The 22,484-nt window shown below is 44.9% G+C and overlaps 1 protein-coding gene across 7 annotated transcripts in view; it reads right to left on the reverse strand.

Moving 5' to 3' along the window:
* The window catches only part of EIF4E3 (eukaryotic translation initiation factor 4E family member 3), a 31,392-nt gene that overhangs the window by 8,190 nt on the left and 718 nt on the right, over positions 1-22,484 (reverse strand). The window contains exon 1 of one of the 7 annotated variants that reach the window (XM_027640536.1): positions 7,745-7,830. The exons of 2 other annotated variants lie outside the window; for them this stretch is intronic. In XM_027640536.1, the coding sequence (XP_027496337.1) occupies positions 7,745-7,827 (83 nt within the window). In that variant the 5' untranslated portion in view covers positions 7,828-7,830. 4 more of the 7 variants (XM_027640542.1, XM_027640540.1, XM_027640539.1 and 1 more) reach the window with 4 other exon arrangements.

A 22,484-nucleotide genomic window follows, 5' to 3' on the forward strand; every position in this document is an offset into this window, starting at 1 on the left:
CATTCAATTTGTTAGAACTGGAAACATTTTTTCTCTTCAGAAGCTGAAGTAGGATTTCTAAAGAAAAATGAAGATCAAAGACCAAGCAACCTCCCATTGTGTCCCAGAAGAGGAAACAAAAATGTGTAAAATTACTAAATCTGGAAACAGAGGCAACAGAACAAGTTTAAGGAAACAGAAGAAAATGCAGCTGTTGCTCAGGTACCAGCTGAAGAAAGGATAAAAGGAAACCACATCTCAGCAACCCTCCCTGATCTGATCAGAATTAAATATGTCCAGGGAAACACTGAAGTTACTCTCAGTTTTTTCAGATATCATTTAGGCTCTGGGGCAAACCCTAGACATTCACATAAAGGAAGAAATTTAATATGCAAAACTACTGAAACATCATCACATCTTCAAAAGTCTAATAATAGCTCTAAGGTTTTTTGAAGGCTCCTATCAACGTAAGCTACTTTAAAAATACAAAACCAAATGAAAAATCCCTCCCAGCTTTTCCAGTATAGAACAGGCAAACTAACACCTACTTTATTATTTGCCTGTTAATTACCAGACATAAGAGCACATCACAGTGGTGGAACTGGCAAGAAAACAGTGTTACATGTCCAAATCTCAAAAATCACTTTAACTAGAGATTATAAAAACAAGCAAACAAAATCCAAGAAATTGCTATGGCACAGATTCTAGCCCTGTGCTCATGAACTATGAAAACTTCCATGAAAAAACTGATAACTTGAAACCAGCAACAAACAAAACTGTCATCAATGTGATCAAAAGGAATTATCATAGTAAGGATTTGGGGGTTTTTTGTGTTTTGGCAGTTTTTACTTACACTTTACACTCAGCATTGAAGAGCAAAAAGAGAAATTCACTATTTAATAGAAAGCACCAGTCAGTCTGGTTTTGAATGCACACAAAAAGATAGTAAATAAAACAGACTTTGAAATTTATCACATGATATTTGTCAGTAGGGAGTAGTGGATTTGCAACAAACTACCCCTTGTTTTTTCCTTGTTGCTGACAGAAGTAGCACCTCTGTACTAACACTTGGTTTCATGTAGAATAGAACACAAACAGGCAAAGCCTGAGATAACTTTGCCTCTCGCTGTCCCACACCACTGCTCAAGAAATTACTTCTCTTAGGCACTCTTAGTAACTTAGCAGTCACCAGTGCATGTGGGGTAACATATGCTGTACAACATATAGTATCATCACCCCATATCCTCATTCTGATACTGCCACTGAGTTGCCTCAATAGTAAGGTTTACTCAAATAAAAGATTAAAATGTGTTCTCCAACCATAGCCTTCAAAGGTTACCTAGATAATCATGGTAGCCATTTAGCAAATTCAATGCCATTTAAAAGAGCATCTACGACAGGTAGACAGAATATTCCACTCTGAGGTTATAAAATGGTTCATTTTGATAGCTGCAAATAACATTTTCCAGAGAAACTGTGATCAGCTGGCAGAAAGCACCAACCAAGCAGCAAATTATCTTTTAAAAGTTATGGTGAGTGACCATTTATTTCTGGTGACCTGCCCAGTAAATGCTCCATGCCCACAAGATTACATAGTGTTATTTCAGCCTTTCATCTAGCTCTGGAAAGTGTCAATCATGTATGGGTATGAGCATGAAGCCCCAAACATTTTTATTTAAAAAACAAAACAAAACAAAAAAAAAAACCCAAACCAAACCAAAAAAACCCAACCAAACAGAAAAAACACACACACACAAAAAACCAAACAAAAACCCAAACAAACAAACAAACAAAAAGTCCCAACAATCAAACAAAACCAAAACCCTATTGAAAAGGCTGTGATTGAGAATATGATGATGCATCAATTTAAAAGTTCAAGATCATCTGTTGCAGAAATTACACCTGTACAAATTTGGTTTGATGGATGTGTATAAGGCAGAGACAGTATTCTAATCACAGACAGACAGAAGGAAAAATTCCTGTAAAATTCCGGACTGCTGACAAATCTGAACTGCAGTGTGTCTGTGATAGTCACCCATAAACTCAGCAGATCCACACAGATGATCGATGGGGGGGGGGATGTGCCTTGAAACCCATGAAGTTTTGATTTTAATTTTTTTCAACTGCATATAGAGCATAAGTTTAACCTGAGTTAGCAGAAATGGCAGATGACTTCCAATTGAAGGAATCTGTAGAAATTCCTACTTTTATAAGTCTTCCAGGAAACACAATGTACACTAGGAGTAGTAAGATGGTTGTGTACTTTACTAAAAACCTCAATACACATGGTACTACAAAACAAGACCCTGCAAATACTGACCCTTGAAATGAAGGCACTACAGGAATCCTCCCATTTGAATAATTTTACTGCTATCAAAATAAAATTAATCTGATATGCCATACTGACCTGTCAATTACTGCCATGGAACAATTCATTTCCAAGGAACTCAGCAGGCCCTGCCAGTCCCCCTGAGCACAGTAACAGGAAGGGACATGGATCACAGCACCAGCCTGGCACTGACAGCTCTTCTGGGCATGAAAGTAGTTGGTCTGTTGCCACTCCACCTACAAATGCACATCTGGGTTCCCCGTGGAGAGTCTGCACATAAAATATTCAATGGTTCTCCTGGCCTGCCTGTTCTGTGCCCTGTGATGCCACTGCTCTGCTTCTTCAGGACACTATGGGAAAAATTTTAGTGCAATATCAGGGCTAATTGAGCTGCCTAATCAGGCCAGACCCACTGTACAGCATCTCACGGTGAACCACATGGGAACGTGGAAACAGGAATAATCTACATAAACTGAATCCTAATGCTATCTTGCTTCACTACTCCTTCATTATTCCAGCATGAATAAAGAACAAAGGATACAAAGATAAATCCCATTGTTTTATCCATGAATAAACCTCCAGGTGGTTGTGCTTATGTTAATTTCTGACGCTGAACTGTAGCTTTTCTGTTTTTCCGCAAAGAATTAAGTATAGAAGTTGTCTCATATGTGCTCACACTGGCCTTTGTTTCCCAGTGGGAATCTCATCACGGCTTTAGCGGGAGCTTTAAAAGCTGCCAAGCAGTTTTGAAAATACCCCTGCAAGTGCTTAACTACAACGGCTTTTGGTATAAATAAGCAAAATATTTACTTACAAAGCATAAACTCAAAAACATGCTGTGGCAACTAAATAAATCTGGTAATCCATTCTGACTACAAAGACTGATTTCAAGCCATCAAAGCCTGTCAAAATGCACTTAGTGGGTTGAACATTCTTATAATATTAACCATCATTTTTCATTGTAAGCCACCTACTCATAAGCTGTAATAGATGAAATAGAGGATCCTAGATAAATAAGATTTTTCTATAGGGAAGAAGGGAAATTATTAAGTTTAGTTTCAAACATCTGATGTGTTCAGTTAGGAAGATTAACACATTATTAAAATAGCTCAGTTATCAAAATTTATCTACTAAACTTTATGTAGAACTCATCTATAACATACAGAGAGAAAAATCAGCGCAGATAATACATTTATGCAAGAATATTTTGTCTTTCCTGGAGTAGACTAACAACCCTGCATATTTGCCAGTGTTTATAAGCACATACTTCCCCTCACAAAGACACTGAAGAGTTAAACTTTTCTTGCAACAGAAATAAAATTATCTAAAGAGCATTGTTTGAACTCAGGCGAGAAGGCAAGGCAGGCAGGCCATGATCCTGCAAAGGGACCTGCCCTGCTGCACACTCAGAGTTCCATGGGAGTGAGGTTTATCTAGAAATGATGCATCTGTCCTAGGCTTTTGTGTGATGTGTGCCCAATTCCTGATAGCACTGATTTGTGTAGAAGGGTTCTGGTATTTTCCTTGCTGTTGACTGAAAGCGGTCTGGCAGCAGCGCTGGCAGCTCAGACGCAGTGAGATCTTCAAACGATGGCTTTTTGCAAGGACGTGCAACATCTTCATTATCACATGTGCACACACACACTGGACTGAAAACCCTGACCACTGACAAAGCCTCTGGCTTCTTTGGTGCCGAAAAATCAAACAGCTACTAGGACTGTTATTTCAGTAGCAAAAGGCTTAGTGCAGCAATGAGATGTGTGCTGGTTTTGGCTGGGTGGAGTTGGTTTTCCCCAGTTGGTCTAATGGGGGGCTACATTTTAGATTTGTGCTGAACACAGGGTTGATAATAAAGAGATGTTTTTGTTATTGCTGAGCAGTGCTCACACAGAGCCAAGGCCTTTTCTGCTTTTCATACTGCCACACTGGCATGTAGATAAGTACTTGTACAGCAACGCTGGCTGGGGGTGCACGGGAAATTGGGAGGAGATACAGCCAGGACAGCTGACCCTAACTGACCCAGGGGATATTACAGACCATATGCTTAGTCTATAAGGTGGAGGGAAGAAGATATGACATTTGGAATGATGGCATTTGTCTTCCCAAGTCACTGTTATGCACGATGGGGCCCTGCTCACCTGGAGTTGGCTGTACACCTGCCTGCCCGTGGGAAGCAGTGAATTAATTAATTCCTTGTTTTGATTTGATTGTGTGCACAGCTTTGGCTTTTCCTATTAAACTGTCTTTATCTCAACCCACGAGTTTTCCAGCTTTTACCCTTCCAATTCTCTCCCTGATTCCGCTGGTGGGGGAGTGAGTGGCTGTGTGCAGCTCGGTTTTTGGCTGGGGTTAAACCACGACAAAATGGCATGTGATACCCAGGTTAAGTAACAGCTGGCATTTGCAAACTAGGATATTTGCATGATGTCCACAAGTACATCAAAAAAGTATAATCGGTTTCACAGCTTTGTATTCATACAAATATCACATCCAGATCCACAATCCCAAATCCCATTAAGTGATGTTTTTAAGTGCCTAACATGGCCTGTTATTCAGCCTTTGATAGTCATGTTACTTGACTTCTTTTGTGCAATCCCTACATTGAATGTGCTCCACAATACAGTGACCAGACTTGTAATCCTCATTTTTAATTAGTTATATTCAGTGATGCACACTGACACTTTGTCATAAAAAGCAATTTAAAGGCTACACAATGTAGCAAAAACTAAAAAGGCAACCTTTCATTTCAGAGCTGGAGGCCACTACAAGCAGGACCAGAATCTCATCAAGGTTAGCAGAAGTGTAAAGAGCCACCAGCATAAATCAGCTTCCCAAGTTGGCACCAACCACCTCTGTAAGACTTGCTGAAATTCCCCATGCTCCCTAAGACCACTGCATGCAAAAGTCCTGCAAATGAGACATGTGGATATGAACTTGGAAACCTGCTGAATAGACAAACAAAACTGCAGATCTAAACTGCTGGTTTCCAAACTTTTACTAAGTGACCTTAGAACATTTTAACCATTAGAAAGGAAACCTCATTTCTCTTAAACGAAAAATACCTGCCAGCTTTTCTGCTGCCTTCTATGAAACTGCTGAACTGCGAGCATTTGAAGATCATAGATGGGATTTTATTTGTCCAACTGGTGAATAATATTCTCCCAAAGCTTTTATCGTGCTCACTTTCCTAAGGCATTTATGGGGTAGGACACCGGACAGCGATATCAGGTGGTTGCTATTTCAGGCACACATACCAAGAAAGGCTCAGCATTTATGGGAAATGCAGTTGTCCTGTGACATGTGTGAGGTGATGGCAATGAACCAGGACCTGGCCATAGGATACCAGCCTCCAGATGTTCAGCCTGTACCAGGGCATTCACAGAAACAAGTGCTGATGTAGATCAAACAAAGGCATTTAATTCCAGGGCAGATGTATGCAGTGATGCTGTCATAAAAGCAAGGCTGTGAACCCCAAGGGTAGCACATCCCTAGTTGCTACACAAAGCACCACTTAGCTGATGGATATTTATTTTAACAGCGTGACTTAATGAAAAGATACATTTTAGAGATCTTAAAATTGTATGTCATGGATCTCTCTCACAGTAATTTAATAGAAAAAGATAACTACATATCTGTCCCAACATCTATTTATCCTTACGCATCGCTTCTTCCTGCTTTTCAGTCCAAGTACAGGGTAAAATGTAGCAGCAGCCAAAAATCAATACCATCTCCTGAGGAAACAGCACTGCTCAACACTAGGTACTACTGAAGGAAGTTAAAAAAGCACCCACAGTTATCTGCTACAGAAAGTCCATCCAACACAAGCCTAAGCAGGGGTTCCTCCATCAAATCTCCATGGATGTACCAATAAACATCCCAGCCACTTCTCTGCAGAGATATGAACCTCCACACACAGCAGTAAATTAAGTTCTTGGTTCCATCTCCTGTGTGCTTTTTAATGCCTTGAACGTTTTTTTGACAATAAAACATGCCTTGTTTGTCATCATTCTTGTTCCCTACCGCTATTCCATTGCTGTTGTCAGTAAACAAAACACACAGTTTTGTGTATAAATGATCCCACTTTTTTTTTTTCCCCTGATACATACACTCTTGGATTTATAAGTTAAGAAGCAACAATACTAATTAAATGCACTTATATGTGATCTGAAAAAAGACAAAACCAAAAAATCAATAGAATAACTGAATTTCAAGAGTCTAAAGTACGGTGGAATCAAGACTTAGGAAAAAAAAAAAATCATGATACAACTCAGGAACTTGGAATGAGTTTTGACTTCCGATGTTGATTATAAAAGATAGACATGCTTATCTCCACATGGCTTGTGTAAACAAACAGATCTGGTTGGGGGCTTGCTTAAACACCAGTCCAAATGGTGCTTTTTACAGACAAAGACACAAAAAATACTACTCAGACCCTGAATCCGACCACAACTATGTCATGAGTACAAAAGGATTAATCAGAAATTATTGGTGGGTTTATTTATTAGATTTGATTTGTGGGACCTGAGAATATTTGTGTGCTTTCAGCAGTTTCTTGTTATTTCCCTGTCATGAGTTGAAAAGTTACCAAAAAATAACTAAAGGGGAGAATTTCACCAATAGTGTGAGGCAGTTCAGTGGCAGAAAAGCTGATAAAGGAGAGAACTTTCCTTCTGGAATGGGGGAGCAGGGAGGAGCGGAGAAATACACCAGAAAACTGGTAAAAGGAGACAGAGAGGATTAAAAAACGAGATGCTAGAAAATACACACTTGAAAAAACAATCTCAAATTCTGGTTATAAACTTTCTGTTTCAGTTTTGACTTTGGTACTTCTTCCCTATGCCTCGCTGTGTGCACCACGGGGGTGAGCTCCCCTGGCAGAGGCTTTCCACGGCATTAGAGGCTCCAACTTCAAGCACACAAAATGTAATATGAACACTGCAGTTAATTAAAAAATTTTAGCTAATCCTTCAAAACAAGAACGGATCACCTACAGGAGCCAAACCTGATATTAAAAGAGTTGTAAGACCGGGCACGTCCCGGCCGCTGGGACCGGGTTCATTTGGGCAGCAGCAGGGATGCACAGACCACAGCAAGCAAAGCACAACCTTTACCCTTCCATTCCCGGGGCTGTCGAGCGTCATTTCTAAATTTAGAGCCCAAACCTCCACCGACGTTTCCTGGGTCAATGTGCGGCCGTTCAACTACAAAACCGAAAGCGTTTCCAAACCGGTTTCACTCCGCGGCTCCCTCCTCGATGGGGACACAGGCACCGGGACAGTCCCTCGCACCAGCGCTTCCCCCGTGTGCGCAGCCCAAGATTAATTTCCCGGTGTCCAATCTGCTGGACGAGCGAACCGATAACGCGCAGGGATGCTCTCCACGGAAGGATTTGGGGGGGTTTCTCCAGCTCCCCTCCGCCCCCCCAGCCCCACTCACTTGTCCAGCCAGAAGGTCCATGGCGAGTGGAGCGGCAGCCCCGGTAGCCCCGGCGCCTCCTGCTCGGGGGGGCTGAGCGCCATCAACCCGGGCGGGCGGGGGGGCGAGGGGCGGGACGGGCGCGGGGAGGGGACAAGGGACGGCGAGGAGGGACGGGGAGGGGGCGAGCGGGACTCGGGCTTGGAACAGGGGCAGGAGAGGGACAGAGAAGCGGGGCAAGGGTGCGACGGGAAGGACAGACGGACGGCGTGGGGAAGGGGGAGAGGGAGCCACCCTGATGGAGACAGCGATGGACGTGTCCAAGAGCCCATTGGAGAGCACGGGTGGCTCCCCAAAGGGGCCCTGACCCAGGACGTGCACTCTCCCGGTCACTGCCTCTCCTCTGGGAGGGGAATCGCCCATCTGCTTCCTTAGACCTTTACGAGGACCCACGGCCACGAGGCGCTGGGGCAGACAGGGTACCCGAAGCCCCCGTCCTGCACCGCACACGCTGCTGGCAGCCCCTTCTCTGCAGAGGCACAGGGCACACCGCAGACCTGATGCGTCTCTGGGGCTGCCTTTTTAAGCAAATTAACCATCGTGCTCAGTTTGGCTTGGCAACACTGACCAAAACACTGAATCTCTCTGAAAACCCAAGGTTTAGGACGCAAAACCTTTGCACGTTCACATAATGGAGGGATGGCCCCTGTGCACACTGACCATGGATGGAGACAGCGCAACAACGAACTTTTCCAGACTTTGGGGGGGATAATATTTCTGTCTTCTCATCTTCCCTACAGCCCATTTAATTTATATATTTGGTTTTATAGGGAGATGTTCCTCACAAATCCAACATGGACATGTGCAAAAAAACCCCTCACGTTATTTTTATAATAGTATTTTTAAAATTAAGATTCTCCCTATTGGGACTGTGCACAGTAGTAAAGTTAAACACCCACATAAGTGATAGCAGGATCAAAGACCATGAATCACAGATTGCCTTGCAAGCACATTTAGTGGGATGAATAATTTTATATATACTTCATCCTATAGGAAAAATCCATAAAGACACACTCCTTTAAAGAAATAAAAATCTAACTGTAGGAAAGGGCAAAGATCACCCATAAAAAGCAGTCTGCACAGTGACAATAAAGAAACACAAAAAGTTAATGATTATGTTGTCCAGATGGAAAATGCAAGCCGCTAATCCAAATTAAATAAGATCTGGAAAACCAGTTGCGCCATCTCATGCAATTTAATTTATTCCTCTTTAAATAGAAGGCAAGATAATGACCATTTGGGAGAGCTTGGAATCTAAAAATTCATTGCTATGCCCACTCCGAGCATTTTCTCTCTATTTTAATGGTGATCCCACCAAAAATGTTAATCCTGAAGAAAACCCCTACAATAAATGGCTGTATCTAGGCACAGATTTTCTCAGAAGAGCTGGAGAAGACAGGAGGAGAGGAGAAGAGTGCTAATTTCTTATGACCTCAAAGGGCCACATCTTGCCTCCGTGACTGCCAATGACAGTCTCCACACCCAACACATTTTTGGTGTCCTCTGCTGAGGTTGCCAACAAAGTATTACGTTTTGGATATGCAGCAGCATCACTGTGGAAGTGAGGCCTAACTCACTAGGCTGTATTACAAAAACTAACTTTGAATCCAGCACCTGCCTCTGATGGGAACCACATGCTTCAGTGAAAACCTCCAGATTCCATTAGGAGGGAGCTGCTCATCGGTTAAAACATTATAGCTCAGGCTGAAAACAAATCATCATGTTATAAACAACCTGAGCTGCAAGGAACAATATAAAAGTACAACCCCCACACCTCTGAGACACGGAGTGAGAGCCAGGCAGCACAGCCTGTATCATTATTCCAAATGAGACATGTAAAGCCTCCGTTTATTCCTTATTTACATCGGTAAATACCAGGCTTCACAGTGGCACAAGGAACACTGTGGGAATCTCAACTAACAGTAAATTAATTTGGCTGTGGAGGAAGGGCAATCACAGGATGCATCGAATTAGCGCATCCTTTGCCTACAGAGATTGCTAAGTCGTGACACAGAGGCAGGAACGAGTCTCCTGAGATGAGTCTCGCAAGGAAAAATGATCACGAGCACAGCATCCTGATTCTGCTCAGCTACCTCGCACTGCCAGCACACCTTGAGTGAAATCAGTTCAGAGATTAAAAATCCCAGCAAGTTATTACCACTTCCGGAAAGGTATTTGTAAGGCTTTAATTAAAAATTTATTGTATTGATATTTGCCATCTATTTGAAATGTTCCCTTGTAAGGAAACCCTGGTGATGCCTCCTGTGCTTTTGTATCTTCTCAAGCAGCTTTACCAGAAACAAACAGTGTTACAGTTCAGCCCTGTGCTACAAGATGGTGCAGAGATGAGTTGCTTAAAGCTCACCACGAGGGAAGGGGCTTGTGGCTCCATTCCTTACACCTTCTCCCAGCCACATCCTCTTGCTTGCAGAGTTCTCCAGGTAAACAGGTAGTTTTCTGCTAAGGCCTTATAAAGCAGGATTGTGGGGAGGAGAGCAGGACTCAACCAGTAGATTAACTCAGTTAATTTCTGATGGGTAATGGCTGAAATTTTCCCAGGTAGCAACTGGGAAGGAAAGAAAAACAACTTGGAGTGGGGAATACCGTTCTGCCCCCTTCTGTGTGCTCTCAGCACTGTTTGCCTGCACCTAGTTTCAGGCACCTGAGCCTTTTTGCCACACAAAGGCCCAAACCACTCCATACTGTGCTAATTAGAGCTGAAGAAGGTACATTACAGCCAGAAGAAACAATGAATACTTCATACCTCCTTCCATGGTTTTACTTGAGATTTAAATCCCTATTTTTATAATCCTTGCTGATCCCAAAATCTTGACAGCAATGGGTACATTACATGTGCTTGAAACATTATTTGCCTATTCCAGGAGATTTTCCAATAGTCCCTGCCCCAGCTAGTGCAGGAAATCCCCCTGCTATGATACAGTGGTGTTTAGAGGGGACACATTGCCTCTTAAAACCATCAGGACCCTCCTTTCCCCTGCTGAGAGTTGTGCACCATCACTGTGGCAACTGGAGTGCCTGCGTACATGAGAAATATTAGGAAAGCATTAGGCTTATTTTAGCTATATTCTAAATATTAGGAAAGCATTAGGCTTATTTTAGCTATATTCTAATGCAGTGTAGCACCTGGAAGGGAGGAAGGGAACAAGCACCATATGAGCAGTCCTACTGCATTTCCACCCTGGAAGTGTTTCACAGCTATGTCCGAGGCAACAGGCACCACACCTTAGAAAACATCTGAGATAACCTGGGTTTGTTCAGTGCTCCTGATACAAAATGAGTGGTGTGAAAGGTTGGGCTGGACCTCTTTCCAGTCAAAGCTCCTCTTTTTCACTCTGAGACTGAGTTAGCTGGAACATAAACCTTCCTGGACTTGAGGGATGGCTGGAGCACAAGCCTTGGCTGCTGTGCCCAGCTGCTGCTGCTGCTGCTGCTGCTGCTGCCGCCTCACATCCCGAGCCAACAGCCATGAAATGTAATTTCTCTACCAAATGCTGGTGTCACGATCACTTGCTCTTGAAACACTGCCTGGGACTTCAGAAGCATATTAAGTAACACAGGAGCTGTTCCTGAGAGGTTCCCAGGAAGATAAACTGAACAACCGAGAGCTGAAGCAGAGGTGAAGATGAAGGGATTCTAGTTGATATTTGCTTCCAGAGGCTTAAATAAATGTTTTTTAAACCCTAAAACACGATAATAAAGTGTTGAATCCCAATGCTTTTGGCAAAAGCTCTCTCATCTAGGAATGATTTCATATCAGCCAAGCTGTTAAGCAGAGGTTGTCATGGAAACAAGTTATATTCAAATGATATGGCCAGAGATATACTGTATTTAGTGAGTTCTTCATTTGCTGCATATTGGGAACATGTCAGAACTAAATGATATTGCATAACTTTGTTTTGTTAAAAACAAACTGGCTCGCTGCCCCTGTTTTTCTCGCAGGCTTGTGTCCAGTCCTGCCTGGGACAGGTGGTTTTCCACACAGTACCAAGCACTGCTCCACAGGAGAGGCTCCTCACACAGCTGGTCCCTGCAAGCTCCCATTCACAGAAAGCCTTCCTTCAAAGGCATGAACCTGCCTGAGTCAAACAAGCAGAGGAATCTTTCCTTAGCTTCTACAACTGACATAACCATCCATAACGAGTCCGAAAAGAAATGCTGTTAACCAGATCCTTTCCTCCTCCACTAAAAAAGTTCCTACATATGCATTGTGAAAGTCTGAAAAAAAAACATCTATACAATTACATAAAAGTAAAGCCAGTTCATGTGTTTGTGGGCATCCCATAGGTGTCCATGACCTCCTTGTAAACACAGGAATCCCATTAACTTACTGTTGGTGACTGATGCCAGAACAAATCTCAGAGAGGATACGTGCATACTAAATTTGTACCTCTGCTTTTTTAGCTGTGGAGCTGTTAAAAAGTGCAAGAATTTTGTTATGTATCCCAGGAGTAAATGCATATTTTTCTTAATATAAACAAAATAGGTGGAATCATTCTTGCTCAAGCTATAAACCAAAATCAAATCATCTTTGGCCAGGATGCTGTGTAGAAACTTTATCCTGAAGAGCGAAAACAAAAATGAAATACAAAATTGGCTCCAAAATCACTCTCATGGGAAACACTGTGCAGCTTTTATGAAGCAGAGTCCAAAAGAGGGTGGTTTAAGTAGTCTCCCAAAGGATCAAGATTCCTGATTGTCCAATAGAAGCTGAGCAGTAAGTATAAGTCAAACAAAAGTAAAACCTTACCCTTAAAAGTTGTTACATAACTGAACATACTGTAAAATGCTTCACGGGAAGGTGATGTCATCTCACAGCCTCCAGGTCCAGAGGCATGGAAAAATGGAATGGGAGCTTGCTAACCTCTGGGGCAGGTTATTCTAAATTTCTCCAAGCTTTCTATTACAGTTTACAAAGAAAAAAAACAAGGCCAAATTGCTCCTCTGGTATGCAAAAAAGCAAATCACAGGATGGAATTCTGCCAGATGTGAACATGAAGAATTCAGTACCAGTCCTCTACCTCCCTCAGGTTAATGTACAAGTTGGAAATACACCAGTCTTCCCAGGATCCTTGATGCATTCCAGAATCACAGCTCTCTCTGGTTACCACCACTTGTGAAGGAAGGCTGAGCCTCATCCAAAGCCCTTTACAGTTAAATAAAGACATGGATTGACTTCATCATGCTTTAGAGTAGATCTTTTTCCTTTACTTAGCCATCTTTAGGGAGTTGAACTGACCTAACCCAACACTCAATACGTGCATCGGGTATCAGGAGACTTGAATTTCCTACTTAGCTTTGGATACTCGGCTTCTGCTTTCATCCCTCCCTGTTCCCCACCCTTTGAAGGCACTGGGACTACCTAAGGTGCTAAAGGATGCCCAGCAAAGGTGAGGTCAGGGGCATAAATGCAAGAAACCTAACAAACCTCAAAGTTAAGTTATATGTTGGAAACAAACTCCAGAGAGCTTGCTTTTCCTGGTTTGCCAGTAAAATATCTGCAGAGTGTTCCACTTAGATATTGCTTCCCCAAACATGAGGATCCCAAAATAGCACCATCTTCAATGCTCTTCTGTGTTATAATGTTATTGGCATCACATCTGGCATTGGCTTTGATGTGGAACATGAGCTTAAGTACTGATCTTTTTTTTTTACAGGCATCCCAGTACACAGCTGAAGGAAACAATGTGCAAGAGTCACATCCTACAGGCTGAGCAAACCATGTTAGTCCATACCACAGAGTGAGCCTGGGAGGGAAACCCTCAACTATTACCTATATTGTAAAAAATAATTTCTAAAATATAAACCCCATAGAAAATAGTATTTTATAGGCTTTATGCTCATCTCTTAAAAATTACGAGCTCTACAGTTCAGCTTATAGGGGTCATTCCACTTTCTGCATCACACCATCAAATCTGGGACCTGTCCAAGCCAGCAAAGCCAAGGGCCCCTCTGGAAATAAACCACTAGAGGGAGACTTCAGCAATGGAATACCCACAGGGAGAAAATCCTGCACATCCATTAAAAAAACCCCCAAGATTTGGGTCAAAGTTGCTCTTTGTGTTTCTTCTTCACAAATAAAAGTGGTTGATATTAAAGGGTCAAGTTTGGCTTAGTTACTGTAAGCTGAGGGAGCGTTGTGTAAATGGGATCAGGCATTCACGTATTCCTCTGCTGTTTGTAAGAGGTTAGGTTGACTCTATTAAAAAAAAAACATACCAAAAAATACCCCAGCCACTGAAAATACTAATAGCTGTATCCTAGCAACATCACGGATTCCATGTGGACTTTGTTCTGGAGTCTACAGTCCTATTTCATCAAAATTATTGACTTTCTCAAAGTCTCTAAACGACCATCAAAAAACCAGTTAGTGCTTAAAAAATACAAACATTTAATTAGTCACATTAATAAGAAAAAAAGAAGTGCAGCATTGCATGCTAGTGCTCCCTTTTCACGGAGCTCAATTTAGCTTCCTTTGAAATCATCATCAAAATTCCCACTTTATTCATTCATTCAGTAGCAGAGCCGGGTCCCTCCTTCAAGAAAAAAGCTGGAAATGACCCTTCACAATTTGGCAGATGAGGTTTGTTTTGCAGGCTGAGCGCACTTATTGTATGGATCAAACTCATAGAGCTCTCTATGATCCCCCTAGTCATCATGTCCTTACTGTGAAGGTAAATCAAGTGGCATTCAAATGATATCCAGAGGCTTTCTACAAGGCTTTTGTACTATGCATGTAGCCAGTGTCCTCTTTTTCCCTAAGCTTTGTTTTTATTTAACCATGACAAATTTTTTCAAGATCACAAAAAATGTGAAATCCTGTTGGATCTTCCTAAAAGCTCAGGCCCTGCTGCTCTCACGTATGAAGACTTCAGGTTTAACACAGCTCTGGGAGGTTTTTCCTCATCAGTCCTGTATCACTGAACTTTATTAGATAAAATGCAAGGGCAAAAGGCCAAATAAATAAAAAATGAAATGACCCAACCCTTCCAAAGAAAAACCCTTGGCACAAAAAGAACAGTTGAGAATAAACCCAACCCCATCCCAAACAATTAAGCTCTTACCCTTAACAACTTGCATGATGATACAAGGAATCCTGGGGCATTTGGGCATTTAACTCAGGCTTTGGGCAGACTCAGGTTCTGGTCACAATTTTCACTCAGCTCCAAACTACACCACAGCTTTTCATACAGTTTTTATCTGTTATTCCAAGCTTCAGTAAATTAGCAAGACCTTTTTCCAGAGAGAAAGCACTATTAAAAGAGTAGATTCCTTTTCATCAGTCTGCCTCAAAAGCTCAGTTGATAGGGTAGCACAGAGTAGAATGCTTCTCACGCTTTACTTAGCCCACAAAGTTGGTTGAGACCCACCAACACTTTTAAACTGCAAAGCCTTTTAATGTGCTATTTCTATAGTTCAAAGTTAAACGATGAGAGAATGCCTTTGTTGAAGAAGGTAATTTAAACACAGAAGGGTTAGTTAGAGACTTTCAGCCCGTGACCATGAATCTGGTGATGGTTGGATTTGAATTCCAGGCATGGTACTGAACTGTCTGTACTGCTTCAGCCTTGAGCTGACCTCTGAACTGCTGCTCCTTGTCATGGGAACACGCTGCCAAATTATCATCCTGCTCCAACACCCCAGGAAGGGCTTTATCTCAACAGACAACACCAGTTTAACTGAGAATTTAGCATTCAAGTGTTCATGGGCTCTCTGATACTGTTAAATCTCACAGTTTTAGTCACACTGAAGGTTTTTACATTGCTCATCCTTTCAGTTCCACCAGCTGTGAGGGGGGAAGGGGCCGTGGGCAAGGAAGGGATATCCATTTGCACAGAGTGCCAAAATAAGGGAGTAGTTCTGGCTTCATATAGGCTGTGCACAGGTGTAAACCAACAGGGTAATAAATATATAGGACAATAGAGCAGCAAAGAAATGGGCTTTCAGATTTTATTTACTAAAGTTAAAAGATGGTATCAGACGCTACTTCCAGGACCTCACATAACTTTCCCTGATGACTAGATTAATTCCAAAACTGCCCCAAGGAGAGCAACTAAACAAAAATTTGAGAGTTGCATGCTAAATTCTGTTGCTAATTATGCCTTGAAAGAGAGCTGTTGGGCTGGTTTATACCTGTATGTAAACATGTAAAAGGGGGTGTGTGGTAAAATAAACAATAAAGATGGAGATGCTTTGACTAGCCAAGCTGCTTTGGTTTGAAGGCTCTCTTTAGCATTTAGTAGGAGTAGAAACCTGAGCCTGTTGGTCAGTTGCAGCAGGATTGCTTTTGATGGCAGACACTTCAGACAGCAAGTGGAGAACAGCAAGGGCTGAATTCATACCAAGGAAATAAAAAACTGCTTTCACAGTGGCTTTGAAAAAGAACTTTTAGTTGTGCAGTACCTCTTTTCTTTTTTTTTTTTTTACCCAGTGAATTTTCTAGACAGGCATTCACAGCAGATCTATCCAAAAGCAGAGAAAGGATAGCAATGGAAATAAGTTGTTTTATGATCAGCACAGCCACCTTTTGTTCCAAAGCTGCCCACGCTGTCCACGGTGAATTTCCTGCTGGGAATGGCCAAAGGCCATTTTGCCGTGATGAGGGTGATGGATTCATCCTGGGCTGATGAGACAGCCCTGTGCAGGGAAGGCCATTTGTGAGGGCTGAAGTCACTCAAGCAGGGAGACGTGACAACACAGTGTGTAAAACCTGTTGTTGCCTGCTTGTCCTGCTGCCAGGTTTAACCTCAACCTGAGGAGACAGCTGCAGCACATGCATGTACACACATGTAATTAGGTACACACTTATTTCAAGACTTTGTAGCCCCTCCTGCTAACCAAGAACTTGGGGCCTGAGAAGCGCCGCAGCAGCAGAGCCACAGGCTGGCAGTGCTCCTAAAGGCTCCTAAAAGCTGCTTATCTTTGGCCTAAGGAGTTTATAGCACCTATGTATCCCCAAAAGCTCATTAGCTCCTCAGTAAGCAGCTGAGACACTAGATCCACAGGCAGAACAGCGGTGGCTTGAGTTTGCTACAGCACAGATAAAACTTCTGGGCTTGACTAGTCTGCAGCAGGCTGGTTCAATAGCCTGAAGCAATCCCACTTATGTATAAACTGGAGAAAGCCTGATCTCGTGAAATGCTCCTTAGTATCTGGCTTTGCTAGAAGGAGTGTGTGTAGCTAAAACTCATCTCTGCCACGGGGCTGCACCCGCCTCCCTGGTACCCACCGAGAGCCAAAATCGGCATCTGGCAGCATCCCCTGCCATGGCAGCAGAGGAAGCCACGTGCTCTGACACGGCCTCACATTGCATCTGCTTCTCCCTTGCCCTGCACTCCTCCAACACTCATTGCCTCCAGGGCAGAGGGGTGGGAATGCAACCCAAGCAGCTGGCCTGCATCCCAGGAGAGACAACTATGGAGACGGGAAAGAAGGACAGGAAAATCTGTGCCTGGGGAGGTTCCCCTGGAGATTTTAGAGGAATGCCTTTCCCTAACTTTCTCAGCATGGCTGTGGGACTGGATAGCAGCTACAAGCTCCTGTAGAAAGCCATCATGTCGGGGATATTTCCTGTCTCACTGTGGCTATTCCCTGTGTCACAGGGGAGGTTCTTTCACAAAGGAGCTGCTTCTGAAGAACAGCATGTCACCAACAATTCAGCAGGTTAAGTTTAGCAGAGCCAGTGACAGATGTGAACAGGAAGGAGCTATTCTTCCCCTCTGCTTTTCTTCCCTCTCCATTGAGCAAAATCTTTAAAGACCAGCTTTCTTTGCAGAAGGCTACAGAACTTTTAGCAAGTGGCATGCATGGAGGCATTCACAGCCATGATACCTGTGTCTGGTTATTTCCAGTCAAAATAATCTCCTACTCAATTATGGAGAAGAATAGAGAAGCTCAGCCTGACTCACAATCACATGGGGGAAAAATGAGAGGAGTTGTTCAAGTTCAAAACGTTCAGCTCGCTGTGGAGGAGGATTAGTACCGCTGTGGAAGGAGGCTTTCTCTCCCTCTGCAACAGCACAGCACTAAGGGATGGAAAAGACCCGAGTCCACTTCCCTGCTGTGCCAAATATACTCCTCCGTTCTTCTCTCCTCCCTCCCCAAGAGAGCATATGAAGTATTAAACAGCCAGGAATAAGCCCTTGAAAAATGTGATCGCTAGCTGTCAGATACCTCTCTGCCACAGAGATGCAGCTCTGTGACTGTTCATCTGCAGATCCTCTGCTGCCATCCAGGAAATTGGGAGCCAACAGTGACATTAATACTCCCATCCACTGTGGCGTCACCTGCACATTTTGCATGACTGTGCTAATAATTCTGTGAACAAAACCACATCCAAAATGCTTCATTAGTGCACTGCTGAGCACAGATCCAGGCTCTGCTGGCCCATGCCCTTCCCAGCCTGATGGCAGTGCCCAGTGCCCCATCCCCGACCTGACATCTGGACCCTCTGCAAGCGAGAGGCAGGGTGGGGGTTTTCCAGCATTGGTTTAAATCTGTCTTCATTTCACTGGCATGAACCATGGCTGTGCCCTGGTTACAGAGGGCAAGCATGGCTCCTGTGCAGAGGAATTATTTTGGGTAATACTGTAAATTTTGCAGACTGAAAACTTCTCATGCTGTTTTAGCCAGTGCCCAAACATTACCTTAATGTGTCATCTTCTGTTCTGTCATTGCCACAAAGTATTATCATGATCCTTGTAAACACCCACAAACTGGCCTCATTATCTCCTGGCACTCCCTCCTCCCCTTCCAGGGATGACTGATAGCCACTGATCTGCCACTGGCATTCCCTAGGCTGCAGCCTCGTGGTTCACTTATCCTCCCCCTTCCTTCTCCAGGGTTCATATCAGCTCTCTCTCCCATCACACCGTTGGATTTTAAGTTCCCTTGGCAAAGGGACAGCTTTTTGTTTTGCTTATGTAGCACCCTGGTCCCTGACTCACTCTGTTAGGTGCAAAGATAACACAAATAATGGATGTCATCTGGAGAACTGTCTGGGAATTACAGGAAGCTGGGAAGCAGGATCTAAATCTTTTTGTGCCAGATCCGACTCAAGCCTCCGTTATCCCTTTTTGCTCCAGACTGACCTTTCCATCTCCTTGATTGCTAAGCCTGAAAACTTTTCTTTGCCTGAATTATCTGTGACAGCAAAATTGCTTTGGCTGACTGCTCTCACCTGTCCTGCTTCCCTGTGGCATCTCAGGCCTGATGGGGCTCTGGAATTGTCCCTCAGGCATGTTCAGACATTTCCTTCTTCTTCCCTTACATCACACCAGGTTTCTACTACAGTAGTAAAAGGGTACAGGACACTTCTCCTTCCAGAAACATTATGCAGAGCTCCTAGACAGAGGAACACAAATAAGCCCCCCAATAATAAATAGCTAAGGCTTGGGGAAGCACCAGTGACTGATAGAAAGAAGGCAATATGCCACAGTATTTACTGTAAGAGTCCCTATTTCAGCTGTCTTTCGTGTTCAAGGCAGCAAGAGGAGAACATGAAGAGGCAGCCAGTTCAAGTAAAGCACACTGAAAGGTCAGAGGAATCCATCTAGCTTGTGCAGCACCATTTTGTAAGGAGATAATAGCTCTTAGTTAAACTCGTTTTGTGAAAGTGATTGAAGGGAGAAAGGAAAATAGCTTAACACACTCATTACAATCTCTGAGAATTACCTGTTCCTCATGACTACTGTGATGGGTCTGGCTTTTGTCAGGCTGTGCCCAAATCAGGGTGCACCCACTGTTTCCAGCCCCTACAGGGGCACTGGAGGGAGGAGCCCCGTGTTTCAGTGCCATGTTCAGGGGTACATCCTGCAGCACCCTGCAGAGCCAAGCAGCACCAAGGACAAAGGCTTTGCCATGGGGATGTCAGGGCAATCCCTGCTGCTCCTTTTGACTCTTAGTGGTAGGCACCTCCTCAGGCACTGCAGTCCCTACAGGCTGGAAGAGCTCTTCGAGCAGCTCTGTAACAGCAGAAAGGTTGCAAAATACCCTAGTTCTCATTTTTTAGTCAAATACTGTAAATCTGGTACTGTCCTAATGTCCAAACTGAGACTGAGCCTGGACAAGGAACTTGTTTGAACCCGATGGGTCTGATGCAAAGAAGACATGAAGCAGCCTGAGGTCACTTACCTGTGTGGGGGCACCCAGGTGGGGCAGGGAGACTGGAACCAGGGCTGGGTGTAACCCATGTCAGTCTAACCCTTTGGGAAGTGAGGAGCCTGCTGATAATGAAGACTGTTAACCCCCCACCTGCCCCTTATTTTCTCCATACCTTCTAGCTGTCCCTTTAGTGTCTCAGTTCTCAGCCAGTCCCAAATTCCAGTCTCACACCTCCTATAGTGCCATATAGTAGCCCCATCAGGGGAGCAGGCATGGGAAGACAGATGAAACACCATTCCCTGCCGGCTCTCCTCTCACTACAGGTGGAAGAAAGATGAGCTAGCAATTTGCTGCTGGCCTGGCAAGATAGCAGTGAATTACAGCAGCTCCTGAGCCAGCTCAGCTGCGCTGGCGAGCATTCAGGGAGAGGAGAAACCCTTCCCGCAGGCACGGAGGAGGGAAGCAGGTGTGCTATTCCCTTTTGTTCGCTTGTTGGCAGAGATCACAGAGCTAACACGGGCCATAAGGTCTCCTCTGCTCCTCCAAAAAGCCACACGCCTCCGAAGACAACTGATCCTCCTCGTACTCGTGGTTGGCAAAGCGCTTTGGCTGCTGGCACCCTGCCATGGGAGAGCCTGTTAATGCAGTCCCGAGCTGCACCTACGCGGTGTCCCGGCTCCTCCAAAAAGACACCGCTCCCGACAGAGGTGCCGGGGCTGCCGAGGGGACACCGTGCACCCGGCACTCCAGTCATTGCATGGATGTGAGAAACGCCTGGAAAATTGCACAAAGCACTGAACAACCCGTGGGCAATTCTCTGTCACAGTAGAACTTTGGTGCAAATGAGAAACCTAACAACTGAAAACAGCTCAGATGCACTGGCTGGAAGCAAAAAGCAGCCTCAATTATCCACCACCTTTTTTTTTTAACCCCTCTCAGAATTTCTTTGCTCTCCTAACACCGCAATAAATAACAGACACGAAACAGATCCATGGGCAAATAAAGTCCTGTGTGTGATACACATTGCCCTAAACACATGTTTGGCCCAAAGTCTCGTTTTGGTTCACAACTGTTTAAATGCCAGTTCAGCAGAGCTGCTCTCGTGGCACAATCAGGGTCAGTGCCTGGCCCCTGTCACACAGAGAGGCTTCCTGAAACCAGCCAGGAAGTTCCACTCAAAAGATGCTCCACCAACATTTGCTTTTGGGGCTAATGCAGATGATTTAATTGCTACAGTTTCTGGAATAAAGCTGAATTTACTGATGGCTTTTAATAGAATGCTCGAAAAGGATTTCAGACGTGTCCTTCACAAGAGGCCATGAAGGAAACTCAGTAATAGTACGATAATTGCATTAGCATCTCCAGCGAGCCCAGGGCCGCGCGGTGGTGCGTGCCTTACAAGGCACACAGAGAGGCCTTGCCCTACATACACAAAGTGGGAGAGAGGACAAGGATCTGCATCTCACTGGCCTACATTAAACTGTGTGTTATAAACCTGCACCAACAGCACAGGGGCGTCAGCAGGTGCTCTGTGCTAGTCGGGTCAAAGGTGTTTTATCCAGCTCAAAAAACCTGCCCCGCCCTCCACAGGTCCTGTGTAACTGAGCCTGGGAGCTGGTAAGCCCCTGTGCAACACAGAAACAGGGAGAGCATCCTGTTCAACCTTCTTAGGAACCCTACTCAGACCCCAAATGTCAGCCTCCATTAGGAACCCAAATGTAAGGCTCCCGACTTGCAGAAGCACTTTTTCCTCAATGTTCACACTGAAACATTTGCTACATGAGTTTGCCAGAACGTCTTTTCCCTGCAAACCACCCTGCCCTGCAAGGGACTGCACACACAGATGCTGTGCTGCAACAGGTGCTGCTGGACTTGTCTCTCCTGCGAGCAGAAAGTTAAATGGCCATTTAGCATGGGTAAATCTAGCAAAAAAACACTGGGGACTGTGACATGGGTGTATCGTTGATGTGTGTCTGTACCGGACCAACACATGTGCCCTGGGTACCAATACGCGTGTATATGGGCACATATACACCTGTGACACGCCCATATGGAGACAAGTCGGCTCCATCAGCTGTGAATGGCATCACCACCGCCCGCGGGAAGGGGACGCAGGGGGTCCGCGGGATGGCCGCAGTGGCCGGACACCCCAGCGCACCCCTCGGGCCCCACCTCGGCACCTGCCCCCGGCGGGAGAAGGGCGGGGTGCGGGGGTCCGGCGGCGGGGGGCTGCTCCCAGCCCAGCCCCGCTCCGCTCCCATCCCCGCTGCGGCAGCGGGACCTCCGCGCCGCTCCGCGCCGCTGCGCGCCGGGCTCAGCTCCGCAGGGGCCGGGCTGCGCGGGGGGCGGGCGCGGGGGCGGAGGGACGGAGGAGCAGCAGGAGGAGGAGGGAAGGGAAGCAGGAGGGAGAGAAGGAGGGGGCTTTACCCCATTGTCCTCGGCAGGAGCTGGGCAGAGCCGCCGCCGCTGTGCGCAGGCTCGGCCGGCCCCTCGCCCGGCGCGGAGGAGCAGCTGCCGGCGGTAAGGGGAGGCTCCCCCGGCTCATCCCCCGATGCCCCCGGGGCGGCGGCGGCGGGCGCGG

This window comes from Corapipo altera, unplaced genomic scaffold (assembly GCF_003945725.1).
Source record: "Corapipo altera isolate COAL_440 unplaced genomic scaffold, ASM394572v1 55, whole genome shotgun sequence".
Taxonomy (NCBI): domain Eukaryota; kingdom Metazoa; phylum Chordata; class Aves; order Passeriformes; family Pipridae; genus Corapipo; species Corapipo altera.